General features: G+C 34.8%; 3 protein-coding genes and 1 long non-coding RNA gene across 19 annotated transcripts in view; 2 read left to right on the top strand and 2 right to left on the bottom strand.

Moving 5' to 3' along the window:
• Window positions 1–5,749, bottom strand: part of LOC105226673 (zinc transporter 9) — an 81,095-nt gene extending 75,346 nt beyond the window's left edge. Inside the window, exon 1 of the mRNA XM_029550364.2 lies at window positions 5,730–5,749. The gene's annotated coding sequence lies outside the window, so the exon portion shown is untranslated. The remainder of the gene's footprint in view (window positions 1–5,729) is intronic.
• Window positions 196–6,321, top strand: LOC105226669 (proton-coupled amino acid transporter-like protein pathetic). 2 transcript variants are annotated; one of them, XM_011205666.4, is made up of 7 exons: window positions 196–386; window positions 4,320–4,384; window positions 4,445–4,673; window positions 4,961–5,082; window positions 5,139–5,678; window positions 5,742–5,986; window positions 6,051–6,321. In XM_011205666.4, exons 2-7 carry the CDS (start codon window positions 4,320–4,322, stop codon window positions 6,227–6,229), a joined length of 1,380 nt encoding a protein of 459 aa, XP_011203968.2. In that variant the 5' UTR covers window positions 196–386; the 3' UTR covers window positions 6,230–6,321. The 2 variants fall into 2 exon arrangements, with proteins under 2 accessions (XP_011203968.2, XP_011203967.2); XM_011205665.4 differs by having other exon boundaries at window positions 197–375.
• Window positions 6,322–7,934: 1,613 nt separating this feature from the next.
• Window positions 7,935–26,960, top strand: LOC105226708 (proton-coupled amino acid transporter-like protein CG1139). Of its 15 annotated transcripts, none has more exons than XM_049451880.1 (7): window positions 7,935–8,082; window positions 16,521–16,600; window positions 23,887–24,115; window positions 25,409–25,530; window positions 25,600–26,139; window positions 26,210–26,454; window positions 26,526–26,960. In XM_049451880.1, exons 1-7 carry the CDS (start codon window positions 8,017–8,019, stop codon window positions 26,690–26,692), a joined length of 1,449 nt encoding a protein of 482 aa, XP_049307837.1. In that variant the 5' UTR covers window positions 7,935–8,016; the 3' UTR covers window positions 26,693–26,960. The 15 variants fall into 15 exon arrangements, with proteins under 15 accessions (XP_049307837.1, XP_049307836.1, XP_049307851.1 ...); XM_049451879.1 differs by lacking the exons at window positions 23,887–24,115; window positions 25,409–25,530; window positions 25,600–26,139; window positions 26,210–26,454; window positions 26,526–26,960 and adding exons at window positions 16,668–16,896; window positions 18,411–18,532; window positions 18,599–19,138; window positions 19,217–19,461; window positions 19,529–20,003 and having other exon boundaries at window positions 8,002–8,082; XM_049451894.1 differs by having other exon boundaries at window positions 8,033–8,152.
• On the bottom strand, window positions 22,672–23,726 carry LOC125777329 (uncharacterized). The gene is made up of 2 exons (XR_007422246.1): window positions 22,941–23,726; window positions 22,672–22,863 (listed from the first exon to the last, which is right to left on the bottom strand). It is a non-coding gene; the product is annotated as an uncharacterized LOC125777329 (long non-coding RNA).
• Window positions 26,961–27,262: the final 302 nt, after the last annotated feature.

Here is a 27,262-nt window from a genome sequence, read left to right as displayed (position 1 = left end):
TTGTATATTGTGGATCAAAAATTGAACAATATTTTTTACTGTGTGTACTCATGTCCATTTACGATTTATATTATCAAACCTTTTGTCATCGGTATTGTATAATATTGTATGATAAGTTTATTTGCCTCTAGTGATTGGTTTTAAAGTGGCACCTCAAAAAAAATTTGCAGCAATTATTGGTAAATTGGTAATGCACTTGTCGATATAGTGACTTTGTAATCAGTCGAAGTCGGTCAATCTGCGCGTGCGGTTTACGTGTTTCGAAGTCGCATGAAATAAATACGCAAAATTGAAAAATATATTAATGAAAGAAGAGAAAGCATATTGTTTTCGAAAAATTAAGTAATACTCAAAAAAAATTAACACTTAATTACGGTACGTTTAAGGTATATATTCACAAATATGTATTAAAATAAAAATATATATGAAAATGTGTAGACAAATGCGGTTTTGAAACGAAAGAGTTTAGTGCTAACAGATAAATAATATGCATATTTGGATATATTCCGTGTGAGAAAAGTATTGTTTTTTTTTTTTTGAAGTGCCAACACGTGGACATGTGAAAAACACAAATTTTTTTCCGAGCTCACAGTTTCTTCAGATGCAATACGTGAAAAAATGTAAATTCTATTGGAACACAAACGGTGAAATTAGTGAAATAAATGGATTTCGTGGAACAATGTTCTCTTTATATTATTAACCATACGCTAGAAAGACACGAAGAAATGTATTTTATTACCTATCTTTATTATCACCTTCAAAAAGGCGAATTCATTTTTCTTTTATTCATGTTAAAGCTCATTCAATTTTATTAAATATAGCTTAATTAGTTTAAAAAAAAAGGTATTTAAATAACAGGTTGGGCTATGTGAGGAGCTGCACCATCTTGCTGAAACCACACAGAGTTAAAAGAAATTCTCATTCGGCGTAATTCTGGATAGAAAAACTCTTTCAACATGCTCAAGTAGTGGTCTCCAGTAACCGTAACGGTGTGGCCGTTTTCTTAGAAGTAGTAGGGCCCGACAATGCAGCGTGATGAAACTGCACACCACACTGTGACACGAAGTGGATGCAATTCCGTCTCATGGAGTATCTGTAAGTCAGTTCAACATGTTTCCATCCTCTTCCACCATTTGAAGCATCTTCTGGCAAAATTCCAAGCGAATCGGCAAGCCTGCAGCATTCAGTTTGTTGGCGATTTGAATTTTATATGGGAATAAGTCCGAATCTGTGCATAATTGACTGTAATGACTGTCTGAATAAAAAAAAATTAACCAGAATCTTTAATATATAAAAAAAGTTATTTAATTTTTTTTTGGTAGCGGCTTTCATCAGCCACCCTGTATATCTTAAACTTCATTTAGAAATACCATCTGATCAAATATGACCCGGACTGATAAATAAAAACTAAATTTTCCCGTATTTCAATACCAATCTTTAATATATCCATACACTTGTTATAAACCTCTATTAAGATGGCCTTCAGTTTTCAAGATATATTCAGAAATACCATCTGATCAAATTTGACCCGGACTAATAAAAAAAAACACATTTTAATGTATTAATACATCCATATAACATACTTGTAAATTTTCATAAATTTTCACGTATTTTATGCTAATCTTCATCGCCATCAAAATGGGCAACAAGCACGCCAATGTTTAACCCTATTTTGCATACAGGCTATGCAGATGTTATTAGCCTCGACTGGACTTCATTGTCTTCAGCGAATTTTGTTTTTTTCGGCTTAGGCGCATTTTTGGAGCGTCATTCGCTCGATCTGTTTCGAAATCATATTCATAAACCCATGTCTCATCGCTAATAATGATTCATTTAATGAATTTGGGGGCGTCAACTATATTGCATCTCTTTTACCGCCTGTTTCCGAGGTCGTTTTTGCAAAAGATTCAAATCCTTTAGTACGATTCTGGAATTGAATATAGGTTGGTTGGAGGAAAACAGAGGCGCATAAGCCTCGGACCGCAGGCGGCCGCATTTAGGCTATAATTAGACCCATTGTGCTATCGGATGGAAACCAATTTTAACCTTATCCAACAACTCAGTGAATTTGGTAAAACAAAACTTGATTATTTTCCACTCCAAAACCTTCTGTTATACTCACAATTTTGTGCCGAAAGACTAAATTATAGACATTCACCCTTTGCTCTGTCATTGAATATGTAGATTTCGCCGTTGGAACTCCCAATCAGAGAACTGTTGGTCCAATCTTCTCTACTGGCGAATGAATAACCAAAATGTAATCATACGATCTATAAGATATACTTTTTAAGATCGTCTGCTATCACTCTCGCAATTATTATTGGAGGTTGTCGTTATTAACAGAGGTGGATGGAAGACTCGTGAAATTCGAGTTTCGAATTGATTTCACGACATACAAAAAATATCGATTCGGTTCTAGCGTGCAGACCAGATCAGTCCGGGTCAAATTTGATCGGATGTTATATGTTATCTTAAGTTTGTTGAAGTGAAAACTATACCGTATTAGAGCGATTCCCCAAATATTTTGGAATCATGCATGTCCATGTATTTACATGTGTTCATAAGTTCATAAAAGAGATTAAGTGTGTGAATAGTCTTAATCTCGCTACGTGTCATTATGGGAGATATGGAAACTTAATAAAACCGTTAACCCTCTTGAATACAAATTGAGATTGTGCCAATTATGACGAGATAAGCTATCTCAATGACGTGCAAAAGGCCATATCTGTGAAATTGTGTAAACAACTAAAGAAGATACTCAGGAAGTAATTATCTTATCAGTACTTTATCCGCTGATATATTAATAATATACAAGATTTATGGCATGTCTAGCTTGCTATTTTGAAGAAATTGCTCTCTTTAAGGCTCTTGGTTTCTGATATAGTGTAAATAAACTGAAAAATGGGACATTGACTATTAATGTGGAATCATTCTGCGGCCCAATCAATATTATTGAGATATTTTATTCCCCTATTGAAGTTATATGGAGGCTAGGGAAAATTATTGACCATTTTCAGAGGGAAACTGCCACATGACACATTCACTATTCGTAATAAGCCTTCATTCCATACGGTATTACTGACCAAGTGATTGGGATTTATCCTAAAAGAGCTTGAGTTGCTGGGTAGCAGCATGCTCCGTTCAATAATTAGGGCGAAATTAGGGCATTAATTAAATGGCTTCTAGCCTGGGGCTTCCGTAAAGACAAGAAAACAAATAAAATAACAGAAACGAAGAGTAAAGTCGTAATTAGAAGGGAGCGCGTCTCGACACTATTAAGAGGTGCTGTCACAATCAAAATGGCTTAACAAAACCTCGGAGTTCCTTGGCTTACCGACTGAGCTGTTTAAAGTCGACGACGAGAAGCTGAAAAGACACATGTTCCAGCCATTATATGCGTTGATGGGATGAATACATTCCCATTGGAATATGATTATACTCTGCCCGTCCTATCCCCGCAGTTCTTTCGAAGACTTGAGTACATTGGATAAAATGATTGAACCTTTTCAGTATGGCTATAGAGCTAACAAATCTACCATAGACCAAATTTTAGAAAACGTCAAATTCTAGAGAAAACCCTCGATAAACAGATCGACCTCACTTCTTTTTTGTAGCTTCCAAATACGCTACCGACAGCGCTGATAAGAGCTACCTATTCGACGACATGTCTACATGTAATATCCCTGCGAAACTCATCTGATTATATCGAAAGACGTTGAGCACAACGATATCCGTCAAAATCTGGGAAAACCTTCCCAAGACGTGCGATCAGCTCCGTCAAAATTTGGGAAAATATCTCCAAGCCGTTCGATACCAGACGAGGTTTTCCTCGCGCCTTGGAAATTACGTCATTGTTGGTAGCTATATATTAGGAAGGGTGACGAACTCCTGCCAACAGAATTGAGAGAACTGTTCTCAGCAAGATCTTTTGAGTCGCCCGCGTGAACGATGAGTACCGAAGAAGCTGAAACCACGAACTGTGTGTGGTCTACGGCGAAATGGATAAATATTCAACGAATTTGCTGGTTCGATCATATTGGACGCATGCAGGATTATCCAGCGAAAAACTCCTTCGATTGGAGACCCAAGGATGGACAACGAAAGCAAGGGTGCCCACAGGACCTGTTCACACTTGGCATGTACAACTGGCATAACCTCGCAAATGATAGAGGCAAATGGCGAAGAATTTTGATGTCGCCTCAAACCGACCCAAGTTAGCAGTGCCAAAGAAGAAGAAGAAGAAAATATCTCCTAAAAGTTTAATGCATTTAAAAAAAGTATAACATGATTTCTTTCTTTATTCTTTTCTTTATTTATAGATGACAGAGCCAAAAGCTAAAGAGGCCTCAAAGTCAGAGTTGAGCTTGAACGATTTCAATTCACGGTTAGATAATACATAATGTATAAGGTGTGTGATTATATAATTATTTACTACAAATTTCAGCACAGACTTGGTTAAAACATCGGGAGATGATGGTGAATACAACCCAGCGGATTATAGAGATCAAGCTAAAGGCCAATCGACAAGTGGTGCTATGGCACATTTCCTTAAAAGCTCATTGGGTAGCGGCATTTTGGCTATGCCAATGGCTTTCAAATCGGGCGGTTTGCTGTTCAGTATGATTGCCACGTTGGTGGTGGGCTTCCTCTGTGCGCATTGTGTGCATATATTGGTAGGTATAGAGCAACCATCTATCAGTTAAGTTTTGGTTAAAAAAGGGTATGTGCTGAAAGAAGGAGTCTTGATTAAGTTAACCAGAACTTAACTGTCAGATGACTGCTAAACAGATATAGAGAAAACGCCTCTTAGTCAATTAATAAATTGCCTGCAGGTAATCTGGGTCCGAAAAGCTTGAATTATTTCAAACAATTGGCAGCCCTGCTCGGAAATAAATATTCAATATAAAAAAATATAATTTCAACATGTTTTAAAGTTCACTATGTTGGCGCTGAATTTCAGGTAAAAACCTCACAAAGTATATGTAAAGACATCAAAGTGCCTGCTTTGGGTTTTGCTGAAACTGTCGAGAAAGCCTTTGAAAATGGTCCCAAACGTTTGCGTTCGTGGTCGAAATTTGCAAAGTAAGTTAATTCTTCCTTTAAAAATTCACATATTCACATTGATTTCTCTCACATAGAGTTTTTGTGGACGCAAGTCTAATGGCAACATATTACGCCGCTGCTTGTGTGTATATCGTGTTTATCGCTAAATCATTTCACGACGTGATCAACTACGACACCGGCCTTGAATGGAGTGTGCGCGCTTATATTGCACTGACACTCATACCCTGCTTATTGATTGGTCAAATAAGAAATCTGAGATGGCTAGTGCCATTCTCTGCAATGGCAAATATTTTCATACTGATCACATTCGGCATTGTGCTGTACTATTTGTTTAGTGAACCATTGGTATTCGACGACAAGGACTTAGTTGGTGGAATCACAAAGATACCGCTTTTCTTCTCCACAGTTATCTTCGCTATGGAGGGTATCGGTTCAGTTATGCCCGTGGAAAATGCCATGAAGAAACCACAAGATTTCCTTGGCTGTCCTGGTGTACTCAATACATCTATGATCATTGTTGTTGTATTATATGCCGTTATCGGATTTTTAGGTTATGTGCGTTATGGTGACGCTGTACAAGGTAGCATTACATTGAATTTACAAGAAGGCGATGCGTGAGTAGCATTATGCGAATGTTATAATTAATAATGCATGTATTCACTTACCATATATTATAGTTTGGCTGATACTGCAAAATTACTGATGGCTGTGGCGATACAGTTTACTTATGGCTTACAGTTCTACGTGCCCAATGACATCCTGTGGAAAATGATCGCACACAAGTTCAATAAAAAAAATCATAATATTATACAGATAGCTTTACGTACTGTTATAATACTGATTAGTGGTGGCTTTTGTCTTGCACTACCCAGTCTGGAAATTTTCATTAATCTTGTCGGTGCTATATTCTTCTCAATACTCGGTATGTCATACGCACATTCATCATTTCGTGATTAATAAGTATTAACTTTTAATATTAATTTTAGGCATCTTCGTGCCCAGCGTTTGTGAGTTAGTTTATTTATGGCCAGATCGTCTCGGTTGGGGCAAATGGAAGCTATATAAGAATATTATATTATGTGCTTTTGCGATATTTGCGCTGGTATCTGGATCTTCCGCGAGTATAGAAGAAATTATCACGACCCTAACAAAAAAGGACAGTTAGAATGTGAAAAGTATTAACTTATAACTTAAAACTTTTTAGTTTAAATTTGTTTAAGTAGTCGAGTTTTAATTGTCTTTTATTGTTTTTTTTTTTATAGAAATAAAATATTTTTTTTAGAAATAAACTAAAAAAATATTTAACGCAATCATAAGGTAATAACAACTTCTTTTATTTAAGGCTACTCTAATCCTTAATTTTCTTTGTATATCAATTTCAATAATAGATTTAAACTATGTAAACTAATATGATACTCACGAATTAATATATATGTAATTGGTTTAAATTTTTCTCGCTTTTGCGGCACAGCATTCAGACTAAACAAACAACTTTTTTGTAAAGTCAAACGTTTAGTATATTTTTTCCAAGTAATAGTGGAGTAACATCATCTGCACTAGCCGGACGTGCTCTGGTGGATTGTAACTCGAATTTAGATTAGAGTTGTTGCTGTATATGCACATTGTTTAATCTACTCAGAATTGTGTTTGATACAGATTTCAATATACTTTGTCTTGCCATAAATTCTGTTACAAAGTTTACAAATGCATGAAATTCGCATTAAAGAGTAATTTCTGCCGCGGACGTGAAAGTTTTCATTATGTAGGTTAAACCAATTTTCCATGCTACAGAAGTTTGTATTGAGCACAGTGATATAATGTACCAAAAAACTGCCAAAGATGCAAAGAATCTTCTGTAAAGGCACTTCACCTCTTCATTTCTGTGCAAAAGGGGATAAAACTGAGGCAAAAATATACCATCTGACTGTTTTTGCAGGCAATACACTCTCATCGATAAAGAGCAAGCTTCCAGCAAGATTCTGATCCAGCACACAAATCAAAAACCCTGCAATGAGAGCAAAAGTGACAATTACGATAAAAATTTTTTATATCACTCATATAATATGTATATGTATGCATTATTAAAAAAATTAACTTCATTAAAAAATGTATTATAGTTAATTTGTTATAATGGTCTGAACTTGTAACTGAACTTATGTCAGAATCAAGTATTATAGTTTATACTAGCTAAGTGCTTCGATAAAATATTCAAAAATACCAAGTTAAATATTTTTATAACAAATAAATCTCAACTTAAAATTACCGCACAATATCGCTTTTCACTTCAATTCACTTTTATTGTGTCCGCACTAAATGTCATGATGCTCGTGTTAAATCGTCAATTCAAACGGCAGGCAGCCATTTCACTGCGTTTTAACGAACGAATGCATTTGTTTCCTCTTTGCAACTTTCGTGCATCTTCATAATTCACAATAGAGTTACAATTAAAATATACTTAATGCAATGCAACTATAAATATTAAACAAAACGCCTGCTTTTTATTACGCAAATAATTTATGTGCTAAATTGCAAAAATAATGCATGATTATATTTTTATAAACATTATTTTTGTACGAAAGGTGGCTAATTATAATTCATTGTGAGTTGCATTACTGTGAATTTTCGTCGTATTCTTTGATTGTTTCTCTTGTGTAACTGACTGGACAAGTATTGTTGTAATTTATTTTTATTGAATTACTTCGATGTGCCAATATGGAATTTCATAAAAATGCTACAATAAAATAAATAGGCATTAAACATACACAAGTTGGCTGCACTACCTACCGTAAGCACATTTTAAAGATACACTTAGTTGGTAAATAATAAACTTAAAAAAGTGCTTCAAAAGCTTCAAATTTAAATTACATAGATCGGTTATATATATGTGTGATCAAGAAATTATTTACATCAATTGAACCTTTTAAATTGAAATGATTTAAATAAGAAGCTGATATGAATGCTTACATATCGGAATCAAAATTTGAATATGATGCTACCTCGTGCCTAGACAATAGTGATGTATGGAGAATTGTTAAAATTGATATTTAATTATTATGCAGTACCGGGCACTCCTATATAGTGCTTAATTGTATGTACATATGTATATTGCACTAAAACAATTCTAAATAACAAAAAAAGTTATAAAAACATAATTTCTACATCAATATCCCACATCACGCTGTTGAAATAACAACACAATAAAAGCAAAATAAAAATGTAATAATTCACCCACCGCTGCAATAACTACTCCAGAACGTCTGTCCAGCTTAATAGCATATTGTACAGCACTACAAAGCGACACCTTCGTTAGCGTCTTAGAACATTATTACCTGCTATTAGCAGCTTAGCAGCTTTGAGCATAGTCATAATTTTGAACATCACCGCTTTGCGAAAATCAGTCAGTTAGCGAACGTGATAGTAAGAGCAACGCGTCGCAAGTGATATCTAGAATATTGAAATTAAATTTGCATACAGACAACAGATATTGACGCATTAATACTACATACATACATCAATCGATTGGGCGGTATTTGAAAATTTTAAAGTACGTGATGATCAAGAAATAGACGTTAGTATTTTTTAAAAAAGATTATGTGTATTTATTTCGTGTTTGTTTTGGATGTAGTAAATTTTATTTTCACAAGTGATACTTATGTGAAACTTTGTAAATACTTTTTTATACTGTCAATGCAGTTTTAACACACATCGTAATAATTAAATTGTGTTGAATGTTTATATTGCAATAAAACTGTAAACTAATAAGTGTTTCATCTTTCACCGCCCCCATTGACGGCTATTAAGTTGACAATAAACTGTAATAATAGTTATTAATTTGCATTGGCTTTTATTTGATTTAACGCACGTGTGGAATGTAATTATTGCAGTGTAAACAGAATAAAATAATTTAAAAATGTGTAAAACCGGGAGAAAAAATGTATTAACATGTATAGTATTTCCATTTTTTGCGATAATGTTAGCAGAAATAAAATATAATTATAAAATATAAATAAATAAGTTCAAAGTTAAATAAAAAAATTAAATTAAATATATTAAAGTAAAATTAAAATATGGGAAATCAAATAAATTAATATAAAGTAAAATAAAATGAAATAAATTGAAACTAATGAAAAAAAAGTAAAAAATTGTGTGTTAAAATTAAAAAAAATTAAATGAAAATAAAAGGATTAACTAAAAATATTCAAAATTTTAATGCAAATACAAGGTGTGTTCCAAAGTAAACAGGACTTAAAAAGAAAACAGAGCAAACGGTTTTTTGGGCAAAATCAATTTATTTTATTTAAAATAGTCTCCTTCTGCTTCAATACAGCTTTTTGCACGGTCCAAAAGCATGTCGAACGAGTGTTTTAGCTCGTTGGCCGGTATGGCCACCAGTATGCCGGTGCAAGCCTTTTGAATGGCCTCTACGTCTGCATAACGCTTTCCTTTCATGGGCAAATGCATTTTTCCGAAAGGGAAAAAGTCGCACGGTGCCATATCAGGTGAACACGGAGAGTGGTTAATGGTTAAAATGTGATTTTTGGTCAAATAATCGTCCTTCGAATGTTAACTTTTGAGCAATTTTTGGTCGTCAGTCAATTTGTGCGGAACAAACCGTGCACACACCTTTCATAAGCCCAAATGTTTGGTTAAAATGCGACAAATCGATGTTTTGGAGATGTTCAATTTCATTTCCATAAATTTCAATGATGATTTCGGACGATTTTTTGATGATTTCAGAGTTTTAATGGAATTTCCGGTGATCACGGATTTTGATCACGATCAATATAAAAAAAAAATGTCATGAAACTCACAATCGATAAAGATGGCAGATTCTAACGCACCAGTCGACACATAGTTGGCGCCACCAGAGGGCGCTAGATTCAAAAAGTCATTTTTGCTTTGGAACGCTCCACGTATTCAAAACTGCGTATACATGCGTATATGGATATGTGAAATAACGTTAGTGGCACAACTACAAATAATTTAACTTAACATTAAACAAACTCAACTTTATCAAAACAAAATAAATCATGTGACAATATTAAATGAAGAGCGATATTAAAATACCGAAAAAATTCCTTTGCAGCTAGATTATAAATCAAAATATAACATGTTGCAAGTATATAAAAACCTAAACACATAATTACCATATGAACATATGTAAGTACATTAGAGAGGGTCGTATTTTCAATAAAATCGCGTTGCTGGGAAATTATCTACAGATCATTCTGAACAATTTTGTGTTAGAGACAATGGGCCTAACACTGGTTACGATAAACTGATTTTAAAGCGAAGTGTAAAAAATCTGAATAATTGGTGGTATGGTCGATATGTGATTTAGTCAATTTTAACTGATACTGATAAATAATGAATAGAATATCAAAATGCACCTTTATATTAAATTTAATTCGAAAATCTCAAAAAAATGACGAACAAATATTTATGATCGCTAAAAAATTTCGCTTTAAAAATCGCTGGCTTGGAACTAATTTTAAACCCATAGTCTAAAATTCTAGTTAAGAAAAATGGTTTAGAATGATCCGCAGCACATTTTCCGCGCGCGCATTTTTTTCCGTTTTTTTAGCTCTTTGTTAAGCAACCCTCTCTAATATACACACATACGTATATTATTATGTTTATTAAGATTATGAAAGTTTGCGGGTGAGAGAAGTCATAAAATATAATTCGTAAAACAAAGATACGTGCGTCTGGTTAGGCCAAAAACAAAAAAAAAAAACAAACATGGAACAGTTGTTAACTTCGGCTGCCAAATTTCGTGAAGATAATTTGTTAGATGAAAAAAAAAAAATTCCATTGTATGGCAGCTATATAGGCGCTTCCAATAAAAAAGCAGTTTCATGCCTAGAAAATGATGTTTGCAAAATTTCGGAGTAAAAAGTGAAAAACTGAGGCTGGTTGCGTATATACAGACCGACGAACATGGCTAAATGAATTCAGTCACACTGATCACTTATAGTATATGTATATATTATGTTTATTATAGGGTCTTCTACGCTTCCTTCTGGGTGTTACAAAATACGCGGCAAACTTAATACATCCTGTTCTGGGTCTAAAAAAATCTGAATCAATCACAACAACAATCAACAGCAAAAGCATTTCCTGCAATAACAATAACAAACTACCGACGCATTATTCATAGTCATCCAGCTGTGCGAATAGTCGTTTGATAGCATCATTGTTTGCATCTGGTTATTAAAGCCAATTTCCTAAAATTATAAGTAAATGGACGGGTTTTATAAATGGAGTCATCAATGACTAATGCGAATTGTTAATGTGAAGCAATTAAGACTGACAAAATCGTATGCTGGACAAATAAAGTTTTGCGATAAATGATTGTTTTCGTTAAAATGTATATACAACAGGGTGGGTCAAAAATTCAAACGTTTTTATGAATGATAAAGATAAAATATAATTTAAAATAAAACTGAAAAGGACTCTACTGTTACAATTAAGAGCTCATACTTGGAGAGCCATTTTTATAGGTCAACCAATTTTACAGAGTTCAAAGCGAAAAAATCAGCTTATTTGACCCTCCCTAATGTACATATGTATGTGTTTCTACTATCCGTTTTTTTTTAGCCTCCCTAATGTACATACTCGCATGTTGGTTTGCTACGTTCCTATGCGTGTTAGTAATGTTTACAACCGGCGCGAAATTCCGCTTGATGATCACGTAATTATTATGTACGTTAGCCAAGTAACGGGTGATTTTTTTGAGGTTAGGATTTTCATGCATTAGTATTTGACAGATCACGTGGGATTTCAGACATGGTGTCAAAGAGAAAGATGCTCAGTATGCTTTGACATTTCATCATGAATAGACTTACTAACGAGCAACGCTTGCAAATCATTGAATTTTATTACCAAAATCAGTGTTCGGTTTTTTTTTTTTTTTTCGGACAAATTTTGTTCAGCGATGAGGCTCATTTCTGGTTGAATGGCTACGTAAATAAGCAAAATTGCCGCATTTGGGGTGAAGAGCAACCAGAAGCCGTTCAAGAACTGCCCATGCATCCCGAAAAATGCACTGTTTGGTGTGGTTTGTACGCTGGTGGAATCATTGGACCGTATTTTTTCAAAGATGCTGTTGGACGCAACGTTACGGTGAATGGCGATCGCTATCGTTCGATGCTAACAAACTTTTTGTTGCCAAAAATGGAAGAACTGAACTTGGTTGACATGTGGTTTCAACAAGATGGCACTACATGCCACACAGCTCGCGATTCTATGGCCATTTTGAGGGAAAACTTCGGACAACAATTCATCTCAAGAAATGGACCCGTAAGTTGGCCACCAAGATCATGCGATTTAACGCCTTTAGACTATTTTTTGTGGGGCTACGTCAAGTCTAAAGTCTACAGAAATAAGCCAGCAACTATTCCAGCTTTGGAAGACAACATTTCCGAAGAAATTCGGGCTATTCCGGCCGAAATGCTCGAAAAAGTTGCCCAAAATTGGACTTTCCGAATGGACCACCTAAGACGCAGCCGCGGTCAACATTTAAATGAAATTATCTTCAAAAAGTAAATGTCATGAACCAATCTAACGTTTCAAATAAAGAACCGATGAGATTTTGCAAATTTTATGCGTTTTTTTTTTTTAAAAAGTTATCAAGCTCTTAAAAAATCACCCTTTATAAGAGTGAACAACTGCTGGCGTACGCGGATGATATTGATATCATTGGTCTCAACAACCGCGACGTTAGCTCTGTTTTCTCCAAACTGGATAATGAAGCGAATCGTATGGATCTGATTGTGAATGAGGACAGGACGAATTATCAACTTGGCTCGCACGTCACTGTTGACAGTCATAACTTTGAAGTTGTAGATTATTTCATCTGTCTCGGAACCAATAGCAATACCAACAGCAAAATCAGCCCTAAAATCCAACTCAGAATCACTTGATCCAAGTTGCTACTTTGCACTGAGTAGACAATTGAAAGTCCTTTCTCGACCAACGAAGACCAAAGTCCCTAATTATTGCCGTCCTGCTATTTGATGCGGATGCATAGACAATGACATCATTATGAGTTGGCTTTAGGAGTTTTCGAGAAAACAGTTCAGCGAATCAAGAAACAGCAGCTGCGTTGACTAGGTCATGTTGTCCGGATGGAGGATCACACTCCAGCTTTGAAGGTTATCAATTCAATACTCGCCGGTGGAAGCAGAGAAAGAGTCATACCCCCACTCCGTTGGAGAGATCAAGTGGAGAAAAACCTGGCTACAATTGGTATATCGAATTGGCATCAAATAGCGAAAAGAAGAAACGACTGGCGCGCTTTTGTTAGATAGGCTATAATCGCGTAAGCACTGACTAAGCCAGTAAAGGAAGAAGGCATATAATTTTAGGTATTAACATATTCCTTTTACACATCTGAAGTCATATACTAAAGTCGTAAGGAACTAAACTCACGAAGTATAATAATCAGTCAAATCGAAGCGCAGACGATCTCCCCATGCTTTAAGCTTGGCAAAGGCTAACTGACTTTAAGTCAGCGGCCTTCTTGTAATTCAACCTCAACAGTGGCAATCGGTTATTACACTTAATCATCTTCATACATATTACAAAGAATTTAATCTACTTATCACTGTTAATATTGTTGTAATCAATAGAACTTGCCTACCGCAACCAACCACTCGGTATCCAACTACTACAAAATCAAGTAAATATGCCCGACAGACAATGCTAATCCCTCGTTTACATTTCATGAAACAGTGACTCAGAGAGGTCTGTCTATACTCGAAATAAAGATATAGGCGACAACTTGTTATCATTTACGTACCACTCGAGACATAATGTCTGGCTTTGGTGTCTAGTTTCACCTCGCTATTTGTGAAGGATATTTGAGTTTCAATTATCATTTCATTATTTTATCAATATATTATTGTGCCTATCACTTAAAGCTGATTTACTGGACACTTAAAAATTAAATCGGGAAGTTTAAACTGAAGCACTAATTATTTTAGATGCATTTGGGTCTCCGTATCAGCAATAAACAATATGCCAGAAAGAGACTATTTTCTACTTTTACTAAGGTTTTCCTAGTCCTTAAGGAAGTAACGGACCAGCCAAGTGATTCTACGGACATGGTAAGATGGGGTAGGCGAAGAACTATATAACGAATCAGCAGCATCAAATCAGTGAAAATTGAGAGCTATGTGAAGAGATAGGTATTATAAAGGATTGTCACATCGAAATTGGAATGTAAGGAACATGTCTCCTTAGTATATATAAATGTTCCAAGTAAGTCTACATAAATTCCGAGCAAGTTTAATTTGTGTGCCTGCACTGCCCCAAAAAGCACTAGTTCGAAATTTTCATCATACGAGTGCTGTGTGGTTATATGCACATAAGTAGCTCCAGAATGCGGTTATCGACAAATATTGTATTTATCGAAGGTTGTAAGTGCATTGGCTTAATCTTGTTACCAGTATATGTTTGTAAAAAATTACTGAATTTAAAAGTGTTAAAATTTTGTGTTTGTTATTTTTATTGCGAACATCTGCTCTCTGAAGAGTACTGAAAGCAAATGAAATAAAATCAACACCGTCTGTTTGGAATAAAAGAGTCGTCACGAAACTGGTGTACAGTATTTAGAATACGTCTAAGCGTGCAGCTAACGAAAGTTAAACTTAAAAATTGTGTTGAAATTAAAAAAAAATTTAATTTAGAGTTTCAAATAACTTCATCTTACAGAGGTACGCAACTTATACAGCTGTTTCTCTAACGGAAAGTGTCAAAAGCTGTGCTGAAAAATTCAGTTTTAACGAATACCTTTTGTTATCACTGGTATTTGCAGTGATATATTTATAAAGTATTGATTACACTGTTCAAAAACCGGTTTTTAATGCACGTAAATTGATATAAAACGTCAATCAAGCTTGTCAATTTTGCGAAAAGGATTTCATCTACATATTTGTCTACGTTCGAGCGAAATTTATGGCGAATCTTAGAATCAGTATAAATCGAACTATAAGTATGAATCGAGTTTAAATGAAATAGTTTTTCATATTACACTGTGCAAAAAATTTTAAACAACTTTCTTCGATACGAAAAATTCAAACAAATAATAACTGCACAATATAATATTATCCAGAAACAGTAACAGCGTCGAAACCCATGTGTGAAACAGTTTAACCGTGAAATAAAAGTTTTGAGATTAATGAATAGTATTCGCAGCCAGTTGTATAACAGCTATATGCTATAGTACTTCGATCTGAACAATTTCTTCGGAGATTGCATCATTTAGTTAGACAATAAACTGTGTAAAACTTTGTGAAGACATCTTGTCAAATATAAATGCAACTTGAGTTCGATCAGTCAGCTTATACGGTAGCTATATGCTATAGTGATCCCTTATCGAGGGTTCCGACAAATGAAGAAAATAACTTTTGCAAAATTTCCTGCCGATATTTCAATAAGGGAAGCATATACAGACCACGGACAGACCAACGAATATGAGTATACTCAGCTCGTCAAACTGATAATTTCTATATTGCATAGAGTGACAAAAAAATAACCGTATTCATTGCGTTTTTTGGTTTGAATTCGTTTACAATCGTGCTCGATGCGATAGTGCATTACCATTGTGCAAAATCCATGAATTGGTCCTCCACAATTTAGGCCGTTTTTGACAAATAGAACTCCTTATTGACCGTATGTTCCTTCGGAACAAATTCACTATGCGCCAAACCGCGAATTTCGAATAAAAAATGACCATCATCTTGATTTTAGACGTAGTTTTATGGTGTCTGCTCGTTTTTTTTCCTTCCATTCCGATAATTGTTGATTCAAGTCACATCTGCAGTTTTAATGCTCTCCATTAATGTGGGATCGGAATTCGTTCGATCAAACTTGTCCAAAGAAACCTGTTTACGGTACTCTTTTGAAAAAAAATCAGGTTTATCGGGATGAGTCGAACAGGAACGCAATTCATACCCAAAAGATCCACCGAAATTATTCGAGTGGACCCTTAAATTTAATTTAATTTTTTTGAAGAGCTCTATATCTATTCCCAGACTCTTTACTATGGTTCTTACAAAAAAATGCATCAAAGTTAGGACATATTAATAATGATGAAGGATTACTACTTGATTTAAATAGATCTTTCTGTGTAAATTAATTTTGCCACGAAATTTGTAACACCCAAAGGGAAGCGTCAGAGGCCTTATAAAATATAGTCATATGTAGGTTTCTCCATCTATCCATCTGTTCTTACAAACTGAGCGCTCAAATTCAAGTTTTTGCATGGACAACTCTTTTATCTCACAAGGATCAAACTAAATACAAGCTTCGGTGCAGCCGAAATCAACGCTTCTTTTTTGCACCCATTCGCAAGAGCTCTTACGCTCAATTTGACTTCTAAATATTATACATTATTATGATATGAAGCTTATCAATTATTATAACCAAAAATAACCTTCTGTAATCTATAGATGACGGAAAACGTAATTTCAACATCCTCGCACAATGTGAACACAAGCTCTGTATTAACGCTGAATGACTGCAGCTCAAGGTAAGCTCTTATAATTAACTTATTAATTTCGTCTCTAATCCTTCAAACATTCTTCTATGCTTTTTAGAACTTATTTAACTGCAAAGAAACAGCTTGATGATGAATACAACCCAGAGCATTATCGCGATCAAGTTAATGGTCAATCATCAGTTGGCGCTTTTGTGCATCTGCTTAAGGGTTCTTTAGGTTTCGGTATACTCTCCATGCCGATGGCTTTCTACAATGGTGGCTTACTCTTCAGTATGGTTGCCACGCTGATCGTGGGCTTGCTTTGTACGCATTGTGTACACATTTTGGTAAGTAAATATACTTTTGGTGAGGCACTGAAATAGTCTTTTCGAACAAAGTCTTCTCTTAACTACACTTAAGATCAAATTTGACTCGAATTGGCCTATTTAAACTGCGGGCGCAGACTGAATTGATAAATATTTTTTCTAGAATAGAAAATCAATTTTTTTGTTTGTCTGTGGTAAAATATTTGTTAAATTGAAATTTTTAAGAAATATTCACAAATTTTCAGTTGACTCATGAATTCAAACCGATTTTATGATAGAGTTGCCAACTAAAAACAAACATCTAAGAAAAACATTGCAAAATTCCTAAATGGAAGAAGTTAGTGAAACAATTTTAAATTTTTCTGTTTATAATTTTAGGAAATTTGGATATGTAGTTGCCACATAACGCAAAAAATTAAATTATTATAAATAATAGTTATATATTGCATGCAAAAAGTAAAGGAATTACATATAATAATTTTACAGATAGTAATTTATTTTTAAATATTTTTTGTGATAGAGTTGCCACCTAACGCAAGAAACTAAAATTTTTAAATTTAAAATTTGCATGCAAGAAGTAAGAGGATTACATAGTTTTGCAGAAAGTGATTTATTTAAAAGCATTTTTTGAGATGGAGTTGCCACCTAACTTATGAAACTTACATTACCTAAAAATTTAAAATTACATGCAAAAAGTAAGTCGATCACATAGTTTTGCAGAAAGTGATATATTTTTAAATATTTTTTTAGGATAGAGTTACCACCTAACTTAACTAACTAACGAATTATATAATTAAATTTCTAAATTGTAATTTAAAAAAAGTAAGAGTAATGCGATATTATTTTGATAGAGAGTTGCCACCTAATGCAACAAATTTGAATGATTAAAAAATATAATTTGCACGCAAGAAGATTACATAGTTTTACAGAAAGTGATTCATTTAAAAGTGTTTTTCGAGATAGAGTTGCCACCCAATGCAATAAACTTAAATTAATTAAAAATTAAAATTTAATATTGATTAAAAACTATAATTTGCTTGCAAAAAGTAAGAGGAGTCCAAAGATTTGTGGAAAGTGATTTATTTTAAAATACTTTTTGAAATAGAGTTGCCACCTAATGCAAAGAACTTAAAATTAGTTATAATTTATGTGCCAAAACTAAACAAAACTCTACAAAGTGATACTTTACTGAAAAATATTTATATAGAGCTGCCACCTATTGAAAAAAATTGAACTGGGCAAAAGAATTAAAATTTGTATGAAAAATCGAAGATGTACATATGTGTTTCTCACACATCAACAATTGCTTTCTCACGTAATATAATTGGGCGTAGAGTTGCCACCTATCGCAAATAACTTAAACTGTGCAAAATGTAATGTGAGAAATTCTATTGAGACGTGTAAGTCTAGTCTGACTTTTACTTAATTTATTTAATTTTAGCTTTCTTCTTATTTTTTTAATATACCCTAGACAGCGTATATTAAATTTCCAGCCAAGTTATTAGTATTATTATTATAATTTTTTTTTCTTATAGGTCAAAACCTCACAAACGATTTGTCGAGACAATAAAATCTCGGCGCTGAGTTTTTCGGAAACCACCGAGAAGGTCTTCGAAGGCGGTCCAAAATGCCTACGTCCGTGGTCAGTCGTTGCAAAGTGAGTGCTTTTGTACAATAACAAAAATTTACTTATTTTTTGTAAATTTCCATTTCTCTCTCATAGACGTTTCGTAGATGGCGGACTGATGGCAACCTATTTTGCGGCCGCTTGCGTTTACATGGTGTTCATTGCCACATCATTTCACGACGTGATCAACTATGACACCGGTCTGAATTGGGATGTGCGCATTTATATTGCATTCACCGTGATACCTTGCCTATTAATCGGTCAGATAAGGAATTTAAAATGGCTGTTGCCCTTCTCAGCATTTGCGAATTTATTCATTGTGATCACATTCGGCATAGTACTGTACTATCTGTTCAGCGAGCCATTGGTGTTCGCAGACAAACCGCTGATTGCGAGAACCGAACAGATACCGCTCTACTTTGCCACAGCCATTTTCGCCATGGAGGGTATTGGCTCGGTTATGCCCATTGAGAACGCTATGAAGAAGCCGCAACAGTTTCTTGGCTGTCCCGGTGTGCTCAATACCGCTATGATCCTTGTGGTGATATTCTATTCGGCCATCGGTTTCTTAGGTTATGCACGTTTTGGCAGTGAAGTGCGCGGCAGCATCACATTGAATTTGGTGGAGGGCACACCGTAAGTACGCAATCGAATGTTTACAAATTATTTATTTTTTTTGCTAATTTAAATTAAATTTCAATTACTTTTGCTTAGTTTGGCTGACACTGCAAAACTGCTCATCGCTGTGGCTTCGCTCTTCGCTTATGGTTTGGTATTCTACGTACCGTTTGATACGCTTTGGAAGAATGTTAGCCATAAAATCAACAAAAAGAATCATAACATCGCACAAATACTTCTACGCACGGGCATCATATTGATTAGTGGCGTTGTGGCCACAGTCATACCCAATCTGGAACCGTTCATCAGCCTTGTGGGCGCCATCTTTCTCTCATTGCTCGGTATATAACATGTTATGCATATAATTTTTAAATCATTTTGTATTTTTTTTATATTATATATTTGCAGGCTTTTTGGTGCCAAGTGTCTGTGAGACCGTTTATTTGTGGCCCGACCGCTTGGGCTGCTGGAAATGGAGGCTATACAAAAATTTGCTCTTAAGTACCTTTGCGTTATGCGCGCTCGTTGCTGGCTCAGTAGCGAGCATAAATGAAATTATTAAAATATATCAGTGATGCACAAAGTTTGTGCAATGTTTATGTTTAAACTTTAAAATCTCCACATAACTGTAGAATATCTATATAACAGTAATAATGTACGTTCTGTTAGTACTAGAAAGTAGCCAGACAGCAGCTATCTATCGAAGTGTTTATTCGATTTATGCTGTTGTTAAGTTATGTTAAGCAGCTGTGATTGAAAATTATGAAAATAATTTTCATGTTATTGCATTTTAATTCAAAGCGATTCTTTTTAGAATCTGTATGAAATTATATAAAGTTGTTAAATTTACATTCACCCTAAGATTATTAATGTCACTAATATACAATGTGCTCTGCCAAAAAAGCTTAGCTTTTGATTTAAAAATAAAAACAACTCAAAAATATATTCCAAGTAACAATAAAAAAGTTAAGATGCATGTTAAAAACTTAGTTTTTTAGGGCTGCCATATTATGAAAATTAAGCGGTAAGCATGAAAATATTCTATACTTGACATTTAAAATTTTTTTTTAATATTTTGTGCAATATTTCTTTTTTTCTTTTTAATTTATATTTTCATTTTACAAACCAACTTCGTTGGCAGCCCTTATTTACCATAAGAAGAATAGGATTTAAAAGGATTTTTTTAGAGTGGCAACTCTCATAAAATTATTTTTTCAAACATCTACCATCCCTTATTTGAACTTGGAAAAGGCTCATGTCATAGGAAGACCGTCTTCAAAAGCACGAAAAACAACTGCCTCTATGCCCCCATGTCTGAATTTGATATCCCCGCAGCGCTATTACTGCTGTGTACGCAGACGTTGAGCAACCGTCAGGATCGGGAACGAGCTCTCCGAGCTGTTCGATACCAAATGAAGTTTCAGGCAAGCAGATTCGCTATCTTGTGACTTTTTCAATCTATTGCTTCTAAAAGAGTGTAGAGCTGCTGGCGTACGCCGATGATATTGATAGCATTGGCCTCAACATCCGCACCATTAATCCTGCTCTAGACTGGATAAGGAAGCGAAGCGTATGGCTCTGGTTGTGAACGCGGACTAGACGCAATATCCACTTGGCACGCACGTCACTGTTGACAGTCATAACTTTGAAGTCGTAGATATCTTCGTCCATCTTGGAACCAGTATCAACACTAGAAACCAGATCTAACGCAGAATAACTCTTGTCTAGAGGTGCTACTTCGGAATGAGTGGGTAGTAGTTGAAAAGTTAAGTCCTCTCTCGAGGAACAAAAACCAAATTCTATAAGTCCCTCATTATTTCCGGCCTGTTTTATGGTGCAGAGGCTTGGACGATGACATCATCTGATAAGTCGCCCTTAGGAGTGTTGGAGATAAAGTTTTACGGAAAATCAGCGAATCAAGAGACAGCGGCTGCGCTGGCTAGGCCATGTTGTCCGGATGAAAGAGAACACTCCAGCTTTGAAGGTTTTCGATTGAGTACTCGCTGGTGGAAGCAGAGTAAGATGAATACCCCCACTCCGTTGAAGAGATCAGGTGGAGAAGGACCTGGCTACACATGGATTCTCCAATTGGCGCCACACTGGGAAGAGGATGAACGACTGGCGCGCTGTTGTTAACTCGGCTATAGCCGCGCAAAGGCAAACTAACGTTAAAAAATTTTAGGTCAGCGGCCTTCTTGTATTTTAACCACAACGGTGGCAATCGGTTATTACACTTAATTACCCCCATTTTACAAAGAATTTAAGCAACTTATCACTGTTAATATTGTTATAACCAATAGAACTTGTCTACCAAAACCAACCACCACAAAATCAAGCAAATATGGCCGACAGACAATGCTAATCCCTCGATTACATTTGTGGCATGAAAACGTGACTCAGAGAGGCTCGTCTATACTCGAAATAAAGATATAGGCGACAACTTGTTATCATTTACATACCACTCGAGACATAATGTCTGACTTTGGTGAAACTAGACATCGCTTTTTATGAAGGGTATTCGAGTTCATTTGCACTATATTGTTGCGCCTATCACTTAAAGCTGATTTACTGGACACTTCACAATTAATCGGAAAGTTTAAACTGAAGCACTAATTATTTTACAGCAACAAAAAATATACCAGAAAGAGAATATTTTTTACTTTTATGAAGATTTTAAGGAAGGCTTCAAGATAGCAATGAACCAGCCAATAAATTTTATAGGATAAGGTAAGGTAGGGTACCTGGAGAACTATGTAACGAAACATCAGCATCAACTCAATGAAAACTCAGAGTTATGTTGATTTATATGGTTAAAACCTAACCTAAAAATTGTCATATCAAATGGAGACAGTTTCGTGTGTGTTTTTTTTAATATTGGAATATTGTCTACCCTAAGTAAATGTAAAAAATCCAAATATGTCTGCATTCATTTACTGCAAGTTTAATTTGTGTGCCAGCACTACTCCTAAAAGCACTAGTTCGAGTTTGTTGGTATCATACGAGTGCTGTGTGGTTGTATGTAGCTCCAGAGTGTGGTTATCGACAAATATTGTATTTAACGAAGGAGGTAAGTGCATTGGCTTAATCTTGTTACGAGTGTATATTTGTAAAATTTACTGAATTCAAAAGTGCTAAAATATTGTGTTTTTTATTTTTATTGCGAACGTCTGCGCTTTGAAGAGTATTGAAAGCAAATTAAATAAAATCAACACAGTCAGTTTGAAATAAAATCCTGACGGCACCGGTGTACAGAATTTAGAATACGGCTAAGCGAACAGTTAACGAAAGTTAAAGTTAAAAATTGTGTTAAAATTGAAAATAATATATATTTTAGAAATAACTGAATAACTACATCATACATACTAGGTATGCATCTAAGACAGCTGTACCTCTAACGAAGATTGTCAAAAGCTGTGCTTAAAAATTGGCAGAATTAATTTTTAGTGGATACCGTTAGTTATCATTGTTTTTTTGCGGCAATTAATATATATATATATATATTGATTACAATGTTCAAAATTGGTATGATTACCAGTGACATCTGTGCCAAATATCACATCTAAATAATCATCAGTGCTTAAAAGTGAAATTATTCAACAAAGACGTTCCATTTAATTTTATATGCGGAATCGCATTTCTGGTGCCGAAACGTCCAGCAAGTGTTTTTAATTAGTACAATTTATTCAAAGAGTGTTGAGAACACGATCACGACGAACCAAGTCCGGGACGGCCATCAACATCAACTGATGATCAACACGTCAATAAAATAAAGAAATTGGTGCTTGAAAATCGAAGATTAATAGTCAGAGATCTTACTTACATATATCGTTGGAATATCGGAAGGATCAGAGAAAACCATTTTGGGTTTCAAAAATCACCAAATTTTTTCGAAAAACAGCGTCGCATTACCGTCTATAAACTATGATTTCCAACTACCAGATTGTCATGAAATATATTATTACTGGCGAGGAGTCTTGGATCTATGCTTACCACACGGAGACAGAAAATCAACGGGCGAATATCATGGTAAAGATGAGGCGAAGCAGAAAAACTACCTCAAAACAGGTCAAAAATCAAGGCTATGTTGACAGTTTTCTTCGATTATCGATGTCTGGTGTACTCCGAATTCCTTCCGACCGGCCAAACTGTCAACAAGGAATACTATTTGAGTGTTATGTGTCGTTTGCGTGAAGCTTTTCGTAAAAAGAGGCCGGAGTTATGGGCCCAAAACTCTTAGTTTTTGCACCATGATAATTCACCGTCGCATACTGCATTGATTCGTCGTGAGTTTTTCGCCAAAATCTCAACCAATATTGTGCAGCAGCCACACTGTTCGCTTGATTTAGCTCCGCGTAACATCTGGCTATTCAGCAAACTCAAACGACCGCCAGTGGGACCCCTTTTTGAGACAATTGAAGTTATTAAACGTGAATCGCTACGCGAATTGAAGGCTATTCCGGAAATTGACTTCAACAACTGTTTCGAGGATTGGAAATAACGCTGGCACAGTGTATTGCAGCCAAGGGATATTATTTTGTGTAGACGATGTAGATTTTGTAGAATAAATTAAGAATTTTATGATTATAGTATAATCAAATATAGCCTTCTTTAATCTATAGATGACGGAAAACGTAACTTCAACATCTTCGCCCAATGTGAACACAAGCTCTGTATTAACGCAGAATGACTGCAGTTCAAGGTAAGTTCTTACAATTAATTTATTAATTTCGTCTCTAATCTTTGAAACATTCCTCTATGTTTCTCAGAACTTATCTAACTGCGAAGAAACAGCTTGATGATGAATACAAACCAGAGCATTATCGTGATCAAGTTAATGGTCAATCATCAGTTGGCGCTTTTGTGCATTTGCTCAAAGGTTCTTTAGGTTTCGGTATACTCTCCATGCCGATGGCTTTCTACAATGGTGGCTTACTCTTCAGTATGGTTGCCACGCTGATCGTGGGCTTGCTTTGTACGCATTGTGTACACATTTTGGTAAGTAAATGTACTTTTCCACTTTTCCCAAAGAACTGATATAGTCTTTTCGAACAAAGTCTTTTCTTAACTACACTTAAGATCAAATTTGACTCGGATAGGCCAATTTAAACTGCGGGCGCAGACTGAATTGATAAATATTTTTTCTAGAATAGAAACACCATTTTTTATGTTTATGTGTGGTAAAATATTTGTTAAATTGAAATATGTATTTAAGAAAATCTTCCCAAATTTTCAGTAGGCTCATGAATTCAAACCGATTTTATGATAGAGTTGCCAACTATCGTTAAAAACCTTTAAGAAAAATATTGCAAAATTGTTAAATGGAAGAAGCTAGTGAAAGTATTTTTAAAGTGTTCAGTTTATAATTTTAGGAAATTTGTATATGGAGTTGCCACTTAACGCAAAATATAAAATTAAATAATTGTTATACATACATTGCATGCCAAAAGTAAAAGGTTTACATAGTTTTGCAGAAAGTGTTTTATTTAAAAATATTTTCACATAGAGTTGCCACCTATTGCAAGAAACTTAAATTCATTAAAAATTATAATTTCCATGCAAAAAGTAAAATGAGTACACATTTTTTCGGGAAGTAATTTATTTAAAATTATTTTGTGACAGAGTTGCCACCTAATGCAAGAAACTTAAATTCATTAAAAATTATAATTTCCATGCAAAAAGTAAAATGAGTACACATTTTTTCGGGAAGTAATTTATTTAAAACAATTTTGCGATAGGGTTGCCACCTAATGCAAGAAACTTAAATTCATTAAAAATTATAATTTGCCTGCAAAAATCAAGGGGATTATATAGTTTTGCTGAAAGTGATTTACTTAAAAGTATTATTTGAGATAGAGTTGCCACCTAATGCAAAAAACTTAAAATGAGTTCAAATTATAATTTGTGTGCTAAAACTAAAAGTTCTACAAAGGGAAGCGCTGTATTTAAAAAAAAATTTAAGTGAGAGCTGTCACCTATTAAGAAAAATTTTAACTGAGCAAAATATAAAAATTGTATAAAAAATGTAAAATGTTTAGCTATATGTGTATCTAATACGTAAACAATTGTGCTTTTACGAAATATAACTGGGCGTAGAGTTGCCACCTATCGCAAATAACTTAAACTGAGCAAAATGTTATATGTGAAATTGTATTGAAACGCGTAAGTATGTTCTGTCTTTTGCTTAATTTATTTAATTTTAGCTCTCAACTTATTTTTTATTATACCCTGAATAGGGTATATTAATATTGTAGCCAAGTTTTTACTATTCTTATCTCTTTATTCTTATAGGTAAAAACCTCACAAACTATTTGTCGTGAGAATAAAATCGCGGCGCTGAGTTTTTCGGAAACCACCGAGAAGGTTTTCGAAGGTGGTCCAAAATGCTTACGTCCGTGGTCACTCGTTGCAAAGTAAGTGCTTTTGTACAATAACAAAAATTTATTTATTTTCTGTAAAATTCAATTTCTCTTTTCTCACAGACGTTTCGTAGATGGCGGACTGATGGCAGCCCATTTTGCGGCCGCGTGCGTTTACATGGTGTTCATTGCCACAACATTTCACGACGTGATCAACTATGACACCGATCTGAATTGGGATGTGCGCATTTATATTGCATTCACCGTCATACCTTGCCTACTAATCGGTCAGATAAGGAATCTAAAATGGCTGCTGCCCTTCTCAGCATTTGCGAATATCTTCATTGTGATCACATTCGGTATAGTGCTGTACTATCTGTTCAGCGAACCATTGGTGTTCGCCGACAAACCGCTGATTGCGAGAACCGAACAGATACCACTCTACTTTGCCACGGCCATCTTCGCCATGGAGGGTATTGGCTCAGTTATGCCCATTGAGAACTCGATGCAGAAGCCGCAACAGTTTCTTGGCTGTCCCGGTGTGCTCAATACCGCTATGATCCTGGTGGTGATATTCTATTCGGCCATCGGTTTCTTAGGTTATGCACGTTTTGGCAGTGAAGTGCGCGGCAGTATCACATTGAATTTGGTGCAGGGCACACCGTGAGTATGCAATCGAATGCTGTCGAGTTATTTATACTATTTAAAGCAATTTTCAATTACTTTTGCTTAGTTTGGCTGACACTGCGAAACTGCTCATCGCTGTCGCTTCGCTCTTCACTTATGGTTTGATATTCTATGTATCGATTGATACTCTTTGGAAGAATATTAGCCATAAAATCAACAAAAAGAATCATAATATCGCTCAGATACTGATACGCACGGGCATCATATTGATTAGTGGCGTTGTGGCCACAGTCATACCCAATCTGGAACCGTTCATCAGCCTTGTGGGCGCCATCTTTCTCTCATTACTCGGTATATAACATGTTATGCATATAATTTTTAAATTATTTTTTATTTATTTTATATTAAATATATATTTGCAGGCCTTTTGGTGCCAAGTGTCTGTGAGACCGTTTATTTGTGGCCCGACCGCTTGGGCTTCTGGAAATGGAGGCTGTACAAAAATTTGCTCTTAGGTACCTTTGCGTTATGCGCGCTCGTTGCTGGCTCAGTAGCGAGCATAAATGAAATTATTAAAATATATCAGTGATGCATAAAGTTTTTTTATGTTTAAGCATAAAATTATTCACATAACTGTAAAGTATCCATATAACAGTTATAATGAAAGTTCTGTAAGTGCTAGTTAGAAAGTAACCAGTCAGCAGCAATTTTTCGAAGTATTTATTCATTTTATGCTCTTAAGTTAGGTTAAGCAGCTGTGATTGAAAATTATGAAAGTAGTTTTCATGTTATTGTATTTTAATGCAAAGCGATTCCTTTTATAATATTTATAAAAATATATAAACTTATTAAATTTATATTTACCTTAAGATAATTAATGCCATTAAGCCGTAAACCTAAAGCTTACCTGATTCAAAAACAAAAACAACTCAAAAATGTGTTCCAAGTAACAATAAAAAAGTTAGGATGCATGTTAAAAGCTTAGTTTTTTGACGTTGCCATATTATGAAAATTAACCGGTAAGTATGAAGATATGCTATCCTTGACATTTGAAGAATTTCTGTACCAAATGTCACATCAAAATAATCATTAGTGTTTAGTATACGCCCTGTATCGCTGAAGTACATAAAGTGCATTTGACGGCTTTCACGATGAGTGA

The sequence above is a fragment of the Bactrocera dorsalis genome, chromosome 3, assembly GCF_023373825.1.
Source record: "Bactrocera dorsalis isolate Fly_Bdor chromosome 3, ASM2337382v1, whole genome shotgun sequence".
NCBI lineage: Eukaryota > Metazoa > Arthropoda > Insecta > Diptera > Tephritidae > Bactrocera > Bactrocera dorsalis.
The sequence above is the reverse complement of the archived record's forward strand: the minus strand, read 5'-3'. Positions and strand labels throughout refer to the sequence as shown.